Genomic DNA, 15,563 nt, shown 5'->3' on the forward strand with positions numbered 1-15,563 from the left:
GTGTGAGGGCCGCGTGATTGACACCCATCTTGATCTTTTCACATTTGGAATTTTTTTTTTACTTTCTTTAATTCAATTCGGGGTACTTTATATAATTATTACTCTTGGAACATTATTTCCTCGATTTTTTTTTTTGGTTAGTTTTTAAGTTAGTTAGGCTTAGGATTTTAGTTAAGAGGGGGAGATTTCTTTTTCTTGACCATGGCCTTAGATATTAATAGATTAAAGGACAGGGAATTGCAATATGAATTACACATCCGTGGTGGTTTACCTACTGGTAAAGTGGATGAAAACCGTGCTATGCTACGTGAACTCTTGAAAAAGGAAAAACTACCTGATTTTGTTCTTCCTGCATATCCGTATTCCTTTGAGGAAGATTTTATAGCGGTGACTGAATTAATGGGTAGGCTAAAACAAAATGTTGAATTATTTGATGATGCAATGGGTGGTAGCACTTACTTAACAATTGTTACATCTTTACTGCATGCCGATCAAAGATTGCATCGTACCAAAACTTTATTAACCCTATCGGCCGATGAATTATCTCGACTCCGTACTCTTCAAGAGTTAATTAAAGACACTCGCAATTCTCTTGATCTAAAGGCATTTAAATTCAACGAATCGATTCAGATGCTGAATATACAACCCGCTCCTCGTAAACCAGTAACATCTAGCCCTATTATGCCACCGTTAGATGAATCTATGAGAAAAGTTGGAGCTTCAGCGTCGAAAACTCTTTCGGTTAACTCGACACCTATTTTTAAATGGGGATTGAAGTTTCGTGGAGATGGTACCGGAGATACCTTAAATACATTCCTTGATTGCGTAGAAAGAATGGCTCGATCGCGTGGGGTTGATCATGTTACCTTGTTTGAAACGGCATATGACTTGTTCGAAGGTCCCGCTCGATTATGGTACAACATAAACTCATCGCGTGCTCAATCTTGGGACGAACTTGTATTTTTATTACGAGAAACTTTCCTTCCGCCACACTATGATGATGATCTCCTAGAAGAGATTAAGTTGCGAATTCAAGGTCCTACGGAACCCATTGATATTTATTTTGCCATCATGCAAAGCATGTTTGCTCGACTTATGCACCCGCCATCGGAACGACAACAAGTTATGATCATTAAAAGGAATTTACTTCCATTTTATTTAGATAAATTAGGTCCTGTAGTTTTGACTTCAGTGTGTGATTTGCTGCGTGAATGTAAAACATATGATGTCGTGCTGCATGAAATAAACAGAGTGAATGCGTTGCGCAATCGAACTACCTTACCAACTTTAGAACCTGAATTTGCCTATCAAGCTCCTCGTAAACCTATTCCAGTGCGTACTCCAGTCCATTCCGTAAATGGCCCATGCTGGAATTGCCAAAAATTAGGGCATACGATTTCCGAATGTTCGGAGCCCAAACTGCTCCTATGCTACCGATGTGGTACAAAGGGCTTTACAACAAAAACTTGCGTGCACTGTAATCCCAATAGCCTTTCGGGAAACGCAAGCGGGGGAACTCGTTGAATCGCCGCGAGCTCACGGCCCCTAATCAGGCGAAACCATTACCTCTTGAACCATTTTGCCCAACTAAGATGAAACTAGATTTTATTATACAACACGTTACAAATGATGCTCGACCTTACGTGCAAGTGACAATTAGTGGTGTTCCTCTTCTAGGACTCCTAGATTCTGGCTCGTCACGTTCCATAATTGGGAAAGAAGGTTACCATATGTTACAACGTTTAGGATTAGCAATGATCCCTGAAACCACGATTTGCACTGTTGCAAATGGAGACAAATGTTACTCGTCTGGGTACATTACCACTCCCATTACCCTTAAAAATAAAACCGTTATCATAAATTTACTCGTGATTCCGGACTTATGCCAAGATTTACTCTTAGGCATCGATTTTTGGAAAGCCGTAGGGATTATTCCTATCTTGACAGATAATGTTTGGCACTTTACACCATCACCATCTATTGTTCGATGCGGTGTCATCGATCACCCTGCACTATCCTTGGAGCAAACACAAGCGTTAGAAACTCTTCTTGATACCAAATTTTCAACCATGGGATCTGTGTTAGGCTTAACTACTGTTGGAGAACATGAAATCATTGTTCCTCCCGACGTCAAACCGATCAAACAGCGGTATTATCCTGTTAGCCCTGTGAAACAAAAAATTATCAATGAAGCGGTGGATGACATGCTTGAAAATGGAGTCATTGAACCCTCCAAAAGTGCATGGGCTTCTCCTATTTGTTTAATACCTAAAAAAGACCACACCTATCGTTTTTGTGTAGATTACCGAAAGCTAAATGCCGTAACCGCCAAAGACTCGTATCCGATTCCATATTTATCTTCGATACTGGACCAGTTGCGCGATGCTCGATATCTCAGCTCATTAGATATCAAATCTGCTTATTGGCAAGTCGGCGTAGCCGAATCGTCTCGTCAGTATACAGCTTTTACAGTTCCAGGCCGCGGACTTTTTCAGTTCCGGCGTATGCCATTTGGGTTAACTAATGCCCCAAGTACTTGGATGAGAATTATCGACAACATCCTGGGAATAGATCTACAACCATCGGTCTTGGTATATTTGGATGATATTGTTATCGTATCAAAAGACTTTGATTCTCACCTGAAAACGTTGTCCCTCGTATTTGATAGATTACAAGCTGCTGGCTTGGTTGTTAACCGAGACAAATGCCATTTTTGTCGCCCTGAACTCAAATATCTGGGTTATGTTGTGGATTATTATGGCTTGCATCCAGATCCAGATAAAGTAAAAGCGATTTTAGAGATTCGAATTCCTACTACCATCAAAGAACTTCGTTCTTTTCTCGGTGTTTGTTCATGGTATCGACGTTTCTTACCAGGTTTTGCTACTGTAGCAACTCCCTTGACTGATCTGCTAAAAAAGAATGTTAAATTTGAATGGAGTGCTGAATGTGGAAAATCATTTCAACATTTGAAAGAATTGTTATCCATAGCTCCAGTGTTACAATGTCCAGACTTCGATAAACCTTTCGTGCTTCAAACAGATGCTTCCGCATACGGGTTGGGGGCCGTGCTGACACAAACCTTTGAAGACGGTGAAAAAGTGATTGCCTACCTGTCTCGATCCTTAACTAGGACCGAACGAAATTACAGCACCACCGAAAGGGAATGCCTCGCTGTCATATGGAGCATCGAACAATTAAGACACTACCTTGAAGGTGTTCATTTTACCGTAGTGACGGATCACCATTCACTTCTCTGGCTTCACTCCTTAAAAGACCCGCAAGGACGTCTTGCTCGGTGGGCACTGCGATTGCAACCTTACACCTTTACATTAGTGCACCGGAAAGGCAAAGAAAATCTTGTGCCTGATTTTTTATCGCGTTCTGTGCCCGTACACATTAACACCATCACCCAAACAACTCAAACTGAGCTTGAAAGTTTCAAAAATACAACCGATACATGGTATAAAAATATGTTTACTAACTTAGAAAACGCTCCGCATAAATACCCTGGTTGGCGCGTCGAGAATGATCTTTTATATAAACATATTAAACGTCCTTCCATATCCACAGAATACGAAAATTGGAAACTGGTGGTACCGCGAGATTGTCGAATGACCCTTTTACACACTCATCATGATGAGGTGACTTCTGGTCATCTGGGGGTGTACAAAACATTTTGGAGGTTACAAACGCGATACTATTGGCCGAAGATGCTGTGTGATATAAAACGTTACATTTCACGCTGTGAAGTTTGCGCTCAGCACAAAGCTGATCAACAAAAACCTGCGGGTTTAATGGGTAATCGCCCCAAAGTATATGAAGCTTGGCAAATGATTAGTTTAGATTTTATGGGTCCATTTCCACGCTCGACCAAAGGCCATACTCACATTCTAGTCATTAGTGATTATTTCAGCAAATTTGTGCTATTATTTCCTGTACGTGCAGCTACGGCTCAAACCTTGGTAAAATGTGTAGAAGATCATGTCTTCTTAATGTTTGGTGTCCCTCAGTTTATCGTGTGCGATAATGGCGTTCAGATGCGAAGTAAATTATTTATTAACTTATGCGATCAGTATCACGTAAAGATTCTTTTTACACCTTTATATTACCCGAAAGCCGACCCAGCGGAACGCGTCAATCGGGTGGTAAAACAACTATTAAGCACCTTCATAAAAGATAATCATAGGCACTGGGATGCTAGCTTGTCAGCCATTGCATGCGCCCTTCGCACAGCACGCCATGAATCCACCCAATATACCCCATACTTTACCAATTTTGGAAAAGAGCATAGGATAAGAGGGGACAGTTTCGAGACAGACATAAACACTCCCTCCTCTGAAATGCCCACCCATCTTGAAAAACGCATTGAATCGTTTCAAAATATTGCATCTCAAATTGTGGAACGACTCAAAAAAGTGCATATAAAAAACAAGCGTGATTATAATTTAAGACGTCGACATGTAGAGTACAACATTGGAACAAAAGTATGGAGGAAAAATAAATCTATTTCGGATGCAACTAAAAATTATACCGCTAAATTAACGCCAAAATACTTAGGCCCTTTTACTATTAGAAAGAAAATTGGGTATCTCACTTATGAGTTACAGGACAGTCATAACAAGTTCGCAGGAACTTGGCACGTGCAAGATCTTAAACCATACCTTAATGATGACCACGGATAGTTATTTTGTATTGCCTGTTGGTGACCCGGTGTCAGTTTAGGCAATTCCAAAGGCTATGAATTATTTTATTTTATTTTACATTTTTAGTATCAGGTTAATAATTTATTGGGTTGGTAGGCAGGGGACGCTGGACGGTCCATTTTAGGGATTGTATCCACTGCTTTTGTTCTTTTCGGTTACAATTTCCTGCTCCTCCATCTGAGCCCTTCATTCTTATTCTTTTCACATTTCTTTCCCTTCGGGTGGGTTTCTTTCGTAGTACGTCTGTCAGCTAACTACAGGGGAAGGGAGTTTTGTGGGTTTTTGGGGAGGGTCTTTAGGTTTTTATCTGGGGAGGGGAGACAGTTATTGGGTTCCTTTGTTCCTGCCCAGTGTCTTTGAATGTGTGATGGATGCTAGGTTGAATAAATGGATGAATGTGGGTGTTTGCAGTATCGATGGGAACACTGGTCAGTAACGGATGGATTCAATGCTGTGGGGAGATGTCCGTTAAGGTTTTTTTTTTAATTTGTTGCCCAAGCTTCACTTGTCGTCACTTTCATTGTTCCTCCGTTTGGAAGGGGGGGCCGTATAACAGTTTGTTTCGTTCCTTATGTTTCTTCCGTAAGTATTGTGTGTTGCCTATGCTCGTGTTGTCCACTCTTCTGTCCAGTCGTCCTTGGTTTTGATAAAATTCCTTCGCTTCTTATCTTTTCTTTTCCGGTCACTTTTGAACAAGAGGTTGTCGTGTGCATTTGCTACATCTTCATTTTGTGAGAAAATTTTAAGCCTTTAAATTTGGAAGGATCTACTTACTTTGAAGATTCCATTACCTAAATTTATTACCAGAAGGGTGTTCTATTATTTCCCTTGGGAATATTTTGGGTTTTCGCCCAGCGGATCTGGAAGCACATGTGACACCGATCATTACTTTGGCTCGTTTAACGCCGTTAGAGCCTTTTCCTTTTCTTGTTCTTTTTGGTGTAACATCTATACATAATATATCAGACGGTAACGTAAATCGTGGAAAGTCATTCCGCCACCCCCTGGTGCGGACATATCACAGCCACCATCAGCTTGATGCCTGGACAGTTATCCTGAGTTCCGGATTCCAACTTTGTCGACACAGTCGTTGCGGTATCGTTCTTGTTCCTGTCACCATCGTTTTCTACGCCGAGCTTCAGACAATCCGGTGGAAGCGGTACGCTGCCTGCCACCAATCAACTGAAAGGTCAGCTGTTCAATGTTTATGAAACTATTGTATGCGACTCACTCCAGAAGCCACCCTCGACGTAGATATCCTTGGTTAACCTATTTTGTGTTCCTTCTTTCCTGATTCCGTCCTGTATTTCCTTTTTTTTCTGTCCTATAATTGTTCCCGACATAATTATTTTTATCCACCATAATCTGAGTATTTACCGATATTCTGTTTGCGACAAAAATACAATAGAACTGGTCACTTGTTTTTATGTGTAAACGATATTTGTTTACTTGAACTTGAATATTTAAGGGGTTTTGATATTTGACATTTTGACAACCCTTCAGGTGTCAGTATTTATGAACTATTTCTGGCGCTAGTACCTACTGTGCATAAGACCTACTATTTCAATAATCTGTAAAGCAGTTATCAAGCTAGCCATTTTTTTTTTTTTTTTTGTGTGTTTATTCGTACCATAGTATACCCCAGGTCAGGTATTTGATTTAGTAGCCCTTTAAAAGCAAGGCCTTGATTTTATCCCCGGCACTAATTGCCTTAACATTTAATTTTTATGAAAAGAACCTAAAGCAGCGTTCTAGGTGGACCTTGCGACTGCGTGTCAAATTTATCTGTAATCAAAGAAAACTATTTCATTATTATTTTATTAATTTCAATATTTTGGGAGCCTCGCGCTACCCCCTTACCGTATTACTTATCTAACTATATACAACCATAAATAAACGATCAGTTCTCAACCCCTAATTTGTAGTGTTTTGTTTTTCTTTGTTTTTCTTTTCAGGTGTTTTTTTTTTTTGTTCTCACACAGGTTCTACGTTTCCTGCTTCCGCTTTCAAACGTAGTGGCGCAATTAATCCAGTCAATCAGAACCTACGCAATATCCCTGAGTTCCCATCGCTTTCCCCTGTGCTGCGCTGGTACATTCCCTGAGCTAGGCCGGAGCAATTCCGGCTTTTCTTTATGCGCAAAAAGAAACCGTTATAGAGTTCTTATCCGAATACACTGGCCTGGTTGGGTAATCCGGCGTTTCCTCCATGGCATGGGCGAATTTTCTAAAAGGTAAAGCCGTTTTGTAGAGGGGAACGTAAGATCTTTTGCCTTTGGTGTTTTACTTGTGAGAGAGAGTGCATATAGAGTCGCACCTGGAACGAGTGGGAAGCTTTTATACAACGTAAAATCTTCTAATTCAAAGGAAAACCTTGGGGACTTGAAGATTTACTGCTGCCTCATCGATGAATGGAGATCCCAGTGCTTGCAAACGGTGAGGCAAGTTGAAGTATGTGTATTTACAAAAGTCAAAATTATGCACCAGCATTTGTGTCTCCTCAGTCGATTTTTCAACTCATTACACCAGAGCAGAAACTTTAAACTTTGGCAACTGATCCATGCACCCTGAGGCTCTTTTTAGCACCGTATGAACTTGTTTATATTCAAATACGAGAAAAACAAGGGCAACAATTGAATTGCGGGATTAAATGAGGAAAATCTTGTGCAATTGCATAAATGATAAACTTACGTAGTGTGATTAATTTTGTGGGAGCTTTTTGTTTCATAGAAAAATGTACAGCAATACAGTGTATTGCGTGGAACGTTCCATATGACACAAAACATCGAGTGAGGCATTACCCTGGGGCTTGTTTCCTTGGCAATTTCAACGGAGAGTTGTTTGATTAATTCATTTAATTTGGCTCTTTTAACTGAATAACGCGTCGCTTATTTTTTAGGTACACCCTGTTCCCTTTAGCGTGAAGCTTGCTACTTTTAAGATGTGCAAAACGACGAGTTATTAGTTTTAGTTAAATTTCTATTATATGGTAATTGTTGTAACACGTATATATGTCACGTTTTCTTGCACGAGTGATAAAAACGCTTTGAATTCAGCAACAACGTTTTGAGCTCAAGTTCCCGAATCCCTACCCTTCGATAACAGAATTGTATATCACCACGTGCACGCTTCACAAGAAAAAAAACCAGCAATTAAAAATCGATTGATGGTAAAATTGCCGCTTCCAGCACAGTTTGTAAAAATAAAAATGAGATAGATATGCAAATTTGAATTTATGGAAATCTACCTAGTATCTTTACTTGTGGATTTTATTTTCAAGGTGTACTCGTGTAATTATCCGTTAATAATGCTTGTTAATACTTGCGTAATGTGAAGGATATTACCGAATTAATACATTGTTATAATTATACGTATACGAAATATAGTCCAGTCATATTAGTGTTTCGCCTCGGAATGAGAGAATAAGCTATACGGACCTTTGTTTTGGCACTTTGAAAGTTGTCTCAAAAGTCTCATAAAATCTCGTGTCCGCGTCTTCAGATATTGAAGATCAAAGGTCCCAAAAATCGGTTTTTTTGATGTGACATTATCTTTCCAAGAAATATGACGTTTTGTTCTAGAACATTCTGGAATAGTCGGGTGCGTTACAACAATGTTACAATAATTAGTCTTTGTATATTATACAGGCAGAGCTGGGCAGTATTCGATTTTGTAAATACTTTTTAGTATTCAAATCCTTTAAAGTATTCAAATACTTTGTAATTAAATACTTTTATGGAAGCAGTAACTCAAATACTTTCACAAATATTTAGTATTCGAATACTTCGCATAGTAGTACTTAACCTTCCTTTTTTCCAAAAATCGACTACTCCAAAATTTCTCGGGAAAACACTTTTTCTTATGAATTTTGGTGGGTAGAATCCAAAACAATTCGTACTTTTTCGATTGGACTTCTCAATCAAAAGTTATGGACTAGAAACCAAATTCAAAAGAAAATTCAAAGGGCTGTAACTTTTGATCTACTAGCCCAATCTTGGAATTGTTTGAAATTATGGATTCTACAGGCCACATTCTATAAGAAAATTTTTTTTCTTCGGTCGATATGAGACAATTTTTTTTCGGGCCTCAAAAAAAGGCATTCCTTTTTTACCAAAAATCGACTGCACCAAAATTTCTCGGGAAAACACTTTTTCTTATTAATTTTGGTGCGTAGAATCCAAAACAATTCGTACTTTTTCGATCAGACTTCTCAATATAAAGTTATGTACAAAAAACCAATTTCGAAAAAAAATTCAAAGGGCTGTAACTTCTAGTAGCCCAATCTTCAAACTGTTTGAAATTATGGATTCTACGGGCCAAATTCTATAAGAAAATGTTTTTTCCCGGTCGATCTCAGACAATTTTTTTCCGGCCTCAAAAAAGGCAGTACTTTTAAGTTATTCAAATATTTGAGAACAATTTAGAAATGTTTAGGGAAAGTTTCCATTGTCACAAAATGAAATATAAAAATCCGATACAACTGAATACCGAACGATCCTGGAGTGAAACTTTTTGACTCGATAGTCTACGTAACTTAAAAACAATAGGGACCTTTCTTATATCCTTAAGACCATGTGTACCAATTTTCAAAGCGATCGCACGTTTCTAAACTATCATGCACACGGACAAACGGATGGTCACAAATGGATCTGTTCCAAAAGCGCTAGGATTAATTTCAGAAAGGCGTACGTATCATGTGCACGACGCTTTGAAAACTGGTACACGTATTCTTAAGGATATAACTGGTATAAGAAAGGTCCTGGTAGGTACCTCCTATACAGGGTGACAATTTGAAAACTTACCACCCCCCATATCTTAGTAAATAAACGAGATATTTAAAAAAATCAAAATCCGTTTCGGTAATTCCGAGGGGGAATCACAATGACATAGTTGGCGACGCACCCCCTCCAACCCCCGGCGCCCCAGCCACCCCAACTTTTAAATCTTAAATAGTGACCCCCCATTTGTGATACGTCGTTGGAAAGCTCTGAAAAAATGCTTTCCAACCATACCAAATAGCATTACATTTAGGTTAGTAATTATCGTGCAAATCAAAAAATAAACTAATATGATACATTTGAATTTAAATAAATAATAACTATTTAAAACGCAACCGGCGAACATAGACGAACTAAGACAGAGAATAATTCAAGAATGTCGAAATATTGCAAAACCAACATTTGAAAAGGTTCGACAAGAGTTTGAGAATAGATTATAACTGGCGATCAAAAATGAGTTGCTGTCGAGTCGGCTTTGGAAGTTAAATACGATTTTCCATGTTTATTTTTTGATTTGCACGATAATTACTAACCTAAATGTAATGCTATTTGGTATGGTTGGAAAGCATTTTTTCAGAGCTTTCCAACGAGGTATCACACATGGGGGTCACTATTTAAGATTTAAAAGTTGGGGTGGCTGGGGCGCAGGGGGTTGGAGGGGGTGCGTCGCCAACTATGTCATTGTGATTCCCCCACCGAATTACCGAAACGGATTTTGATTTTTTTAAATATCTCGTTTATTTACTAAGATATGGGGGGTGGTAAGTTTTCAAATTGTCACCCTGTATAATAATAATACCTACGCTTTTACTCCCCTTAAATTTGTATATAACAATATAAATATAAAGAAAGCTAACCTTATACAAAGTATAACTTGATTTTTTAAGTAGTATTAAGACTTTTATCAGAGTAAGTATACTATTTTAAATTTTTAATGTACCTATTTGAGTGACAAGTATTTGAATGCTTTTTACTGTATTCGAATACTTTTCAATGTAAGTTAATGAAATACTTTTCAAAGTATTCGAATACTTTTTGGAAGTATTCTGCCCAGCTCTGTAATACAGGGACTATTGTGTTTAACAATAAATGAAGAAAATGTGCAAAACTGGAAAGGATAGAAAATATACCTAGGGTTCTGTGTTGTTGGTGGTCTACCCATTTGCCATAAGAATGAAAAGAGCCCTGGCTGCGTGCCGTGATAGTTTAGTTGCCTATAATACACGCGTGCCCAAGAAAAAAATGTTAAAATACGTGTATTGGAAAGAATTTCTAAATTTCTGCAAATGTACATACATTGGTCATTAAAAAGTGTTCCATTTAGTAACCGCGTATCTTTGACAAATCTACCTGATTGGAAATAATATCAAAGAAATATCCCTTTCTACAGATGATCTACTTACCCTATCCTATGAACAAACTCATATTCATATATTGAGTGGTTTTTCACATACGACGATAAGTCCGTAAAAAAACATGATGGTACGTGTGCGAAGGTGTTCTGACACGTTTGGCGTTATCAACCCTTATCGGTATCCTTTGAACATCTTCCATTTACCTAGCTATCCTTTCAACCCTATAGGTAAACTGATCAAAGGAGAAAGATATAATTGAACTACATGCGCTTTTCGTCTAAAGAATCAAATCCTTCTTTCTTTATTTTTGCTTACTACTATTGGTATATCAATAGTTTAGTTTTCTTTATAGCTACATACATAGTATATAAAACAGAAAAAAAAACAATAAAAAAATCTTTTTTGCCTAATATTCTGCAAGAACAACTTTTAATGCATTTTTCCAAGGGAATGTCACCTATTACAATAACTTTGCATATTGACTGTTTGATTGATTGATCTACTTATAAGTTATGTTGCTTTGATACGATCGTTTGTAAAGATAAAATGTATAAGTAATACTATGGACTAAAAATACTCTGTGGTAATGGTAATGCTGTGTACCAATGGTAGTTAAATTAGTTTTATTTTGAGTATTCTCATACACATTTATTTACATAAGTGGTCTACATCTTAATTATGAGACTAGTTCTCGCTCCACAATGGCAGAAGATGGAATATCGAATGACCGGATACATGTTTCACGAGCTGACGTACTTTCAATAAATATTTTTTTTCGCCGTAATTTCGAGTAATCATGTGAAAATTGTGAAGCATAGGTACCGACACATGTTCAACATGACGTATAAATAAAAGAATAACTTAAAATAAATAATGTAACGATTACGAGAGTGATCACAAGCTGATTGTTTAGAAGGGATGAATTGTTAATAATTAAATAATCGAGATATGTGACATGATATTACGTACGAGGCGAGCCCCGCATTGCTCGCCTATTTCTTTGGATCTCCGAAGTGCACTGCGCGAATAGCATCAATTAGCCACTTTCACAAATTCCGAGTCATATCCTCTAGCACTAACAAAAGCAGTTGCTCCTTTACGGTCAATTGCCCGCACCCTTACGAATAAAAATGCGGCCACTAAACTCGCAACAATTAGCACAAGGAGTAACATCACTAATCCGGCTACAAAACTTGGAACTGACATACAAATCGTTTCAGGATCTGCAGAAGTTGCGGACTGTATGACCACGGTTTCGTTGCTAGACGCCGCATTTAAAGCGAAGTTGACGTCTCCCGGTGCAACCACTTGAATTGTTCTGCTTGTATTTACGTCAGTCATTTCTTGAGCCTCTCTTTTATAAATCCTCGTCGTTACAACGTGGATTACATCCGGGCTGCGACGTCTTCTCACTCCCTGAAGCTCCATGGGTAAATTTTCAACAGACCTAGGGCGTCCGCCTAGGGTTGCCAAATTACCCTCCAACTCGCCAACGATGCTGCTCTTCCTTTTAATAGTATTATACGCCCCATGGTGTACGGACAACGGCGGAGGAGGCAAGTGTATTTCATTGCTACCCTGGGAAGCAATTTGTGGATCTGACGAGGATGGATTGAGTGGAAGAGATGTAGAAGAAGAAACTGAAGATTGTGCCTGAGGAGGCGGAACTACTTCTGCGTTTTGTTCTGAATATGCACCTGTAGGTCCAGACGGATGGCGCGGATCTGGAAAGGCTGGCGGAACTCCGTACTCCTGTAATGTCGGTGCGCCGTATTCAGCAGCTAAACCACCACCGTGTACACCAAAGTCTCCAGCACCTAACAGGTTGTTTAACGCCGGTTGACCATAATCGCCCAGTAAAGCTAGTCCATGCCCTCCACACTTTGGCTCGGGACAATTGTAACGACAAACCTGAATGACACATTGGAAGTGCACGTTCATTGAATCTGGGAACTTAAATGCTTGAAAATACGCGAACGAAACCACCGAAGCGGAAGGTCCAAAGTTTTTGATTTTCTGAAACTTGCTCATAATCTTTGGTCTAACAACGCACCCATATTGGTCGACTAGCTGTATCGGGGCACGTTTGCCATCGTGAGCCACGCAATTTCTTACTAACATATCGAATTTGTTTTCATCGTCCTTAATAGCTAGCACCATGGTCATGGTCTGTCCAATTTTGACGATTCCTGAAACCTCCGAGGCCCACGGCCCTTTTCCTACTTGTATTTGCATCCAACATTGCAAGTTGTCTCCAAGAAAGTTTGCGGTGACTGCGTGTAACATGTCGACTTGGAAAGGTCGAAAGGTGACCGCTTTTTCGTAAAAGTCGTACCACGTACATCTGAGTTTGCGAGCTTGATCCCACACTTCTTGCACGTACGGGTCGTACTGGATTATTATTGTGTTTTCCACAAAGCTGCCGCTCGGAGTGGCCCCACCGTAACTGGCGGCGTTGTGGTTCGCAGAGGATGACATTCCGCAACTGTTGAGGAATATTTCGAACGTCGCACTAAGATGTCCGGTTCCCGATTTCAAATGCACGCAGTGTTGGTCACTGTAAAAGCCCTTTGAGAAGATCATTCCGTAGAAAGGGCGGTCGAATTCGATGTTGACGCGCATGTGAGTTTTTTCGCATTGCACTTGAAGATGTTTAATTTGTGGCATATCTGGAGTAGCCAAGGGCCACGGATCGTCCGCGTTAATTCCACCACCTTGTAATATCGCGGGTGGGGAATATCCGGGACCCGACAACGGGGGTCCGTACACCGCTCTGTGCTCGACAGGGAGGGATGCCGAATCGGATAGTGGAGCATCGCCGTTGATTACCTAGGAAGTAAAAATTTGAGCTCATTACGTTGCAAAATAATATTTGTTTCGTAATACATTGTTAGAAGCGGTGCAGGTACCATGAGAATCGTTTACCTACAAACTTCGCATGCGGGTTGAAGTGAAGAAATTTTTGATATCAAAAATTGTTAAATAACTTACCCTTATTATGAACACGGCCAGAAGAGCGCTTAAAGGTAAGCCCGCGGATTTGGTCATGGCGCTACCAGTGCTCGAGATCGTTTGTGTAGATTCTGAAATTACAATAATGACAGTTTGTATCTTAGACAGATGTGTTAAAGGTGCGACCAGAAACTTGGTCTCACCACGTCGCGCGTTTCTACACTTGATGTATTGTGACCCACTAACATACTCAGCGATGCGGTTCAGCGGCCTACCTTGCAAATGCTTCGTGCATTTTAATAGAACAGATACGAATAAACCGATCTATTATTTTTGGTGTAAAATTACAGGTTACAGTTTTCGGAAATTGTGCCCTCCTCCCAACGACACAAACGATTAGCGATGGCGCGGAACGCCGGCAACGAAGAAACGGAAGTACAATGCGTGTACAGTGATAGCGGAACGCTTTACATATTGCTACTACTGGCCTACTTCCGTTTAATTAGCAGATGCGCGACCTTGTCGTTCTTATCAGTGATTTGCAGTCGTTCCAATAGTAGGATAAACGCAGATACCGAAGCGGTACCACTCGATGGTACCTATCCGATATTTTATTTCTCATAGCCGACCGACATAAATAATCCGTATCTAGAAAGTAGCTCATGCTTTTACGATGATTATCACCTTAAGCGGTTGAATTTTAATTCGGTTTACAAAATATGAGTTTGTTTTTCGTGGACGAAAGTAATTCCTTGCCATAGTACCAAAAAGAGTTGGTTTTCTTTATTCGGTCATGGTGCTGACGTGCAATTCTGAATTAACAATGGGCGATATGGAGACGTACTTTCAATGGTGGCAGTGCATTATTGTTGCAATGTAATTAGCGTTTCTCTTTCTATTGTTTTCTGGAAGAGAGCTGAACCGTTCGTTATCCAGTTTTCTCTTTTTTAATGCGCGATGGTTCGCTCAAATTTCCGCTCAAGTTCCAGTTCTACAAACTTGGTTCAGTAGCGTATGTAAATTTCGGAGATGATTATGTTACAAACGGAGTCTGTCACGAGAAAGTATCCACGCTGCAACAGGTGCGCGTGTGCATAGAACCATTGACACACTGGCTTGCTTTCCTTTTAACAAACGTTCCCAATCACAGGCAATAGAATTTACCTTTAACGCGGCAATGTTTAAAATCAAATTTGAAAAAAATAGCCGGTTAGTTTTAGCGCGTGTTCTTAACGGAAGTAAAGACCGTTGAGGGCATATGTCAAGTGCAACCGGAAGAACCGCAAAAAAGAAACTGTAACTTTCCGAATTTGTTTGTTTACAAAATTAATTATTTTTGTATAGGTAATCCTTACACGTACTTGTTTAAGAATCCTCTTGCTGTTAAAAAAAAAAAACTTCAAACACTGCACCACTATAATATCCTTATTTGCTCTTTCGCACTCACTAGCACATGGTAAACTAATCTACAATGAAGCAGTAAATAAAAAATGTAGCTCCTACTTCCACAACCGAGTAAATGTTTTACAAGTAAGTAATAACCTGTATTAAAAACATTTGTAGGTTTTATATAGATGTGAAAGTTAGCCCCCCTACATAAGGACGGAATCGCAGGTGGGACATGAAGTGTGAAGTTTCCTAAAGATTTGTCAGCCCGGATACGACAACAAAACTTGGGGTGTATGTTTTTTCCAATTTTGAATTTCGTACGTAGTCACTTTCAGTACCGGTTCCTATTGTTTCCTGTTCATTTCGCAACTTGTCGCCATTTCG

The 15,563-nt window shown here is 39.4% G+C and overlaps 1 protein-coding gene across 2 annotated transcripts; it reads right to left on the reverse strand.

Moving 5' to 3' along the window:
* Positions 1-11,444: 11,444 nt before the first annotated feature.
* Positions 11,445-15,320, reverse strand: LOC116166299. Of its 2 annotated transcripts, none has more exons than XM_031481220.1 (3): positions 15,152-15,320; positions 13,830-13,921; positions 11,445-13,667 (listed from the first exon to the last, which is right to left on the reverse strand). In XM_031481220.1, the coding sequence occupies exons 2-3, from the start codon at positions 13,884-13,886 to the stop codon at positions 11,871-11,873; spliced, it is 1,854 nt and encodes a 617-aa protein (XP_031337080.1). In that variant the 5' UTR covers positions 13,887-13,921; positions 15,152-15,320; the 3' UTR covers positions 11,445-11,870. The 2 variants fall into 2 exon arrangements, with proteins under 2 accessions (XP_031337080.1, XP_031337081.1); XM_031481221.1 differs by having other exon boundaries at positions 15,146-15,320.
* Positions 15,321-15,563: the final 243 nt, after the last annotated feature.

This window comes from Photinus pyralis, unplaced genomic scaffold (assembly GCF_008802855.1).
Source record: "Photinus pyralis isolate 1611_PpyrPB1 unplaced genomic scaffold, Ppyr1.3 Ppyr1.4_LG3b, whole genome shotgun sequence".
In the NCBI taxonomy this organism is placed as follows: domain Eukaryota; kingdom Metazoa; phylum Arthropoda; class Insecta; order Coleoptera; family Lampyridae; genus Photinus; species Photinus pyralis.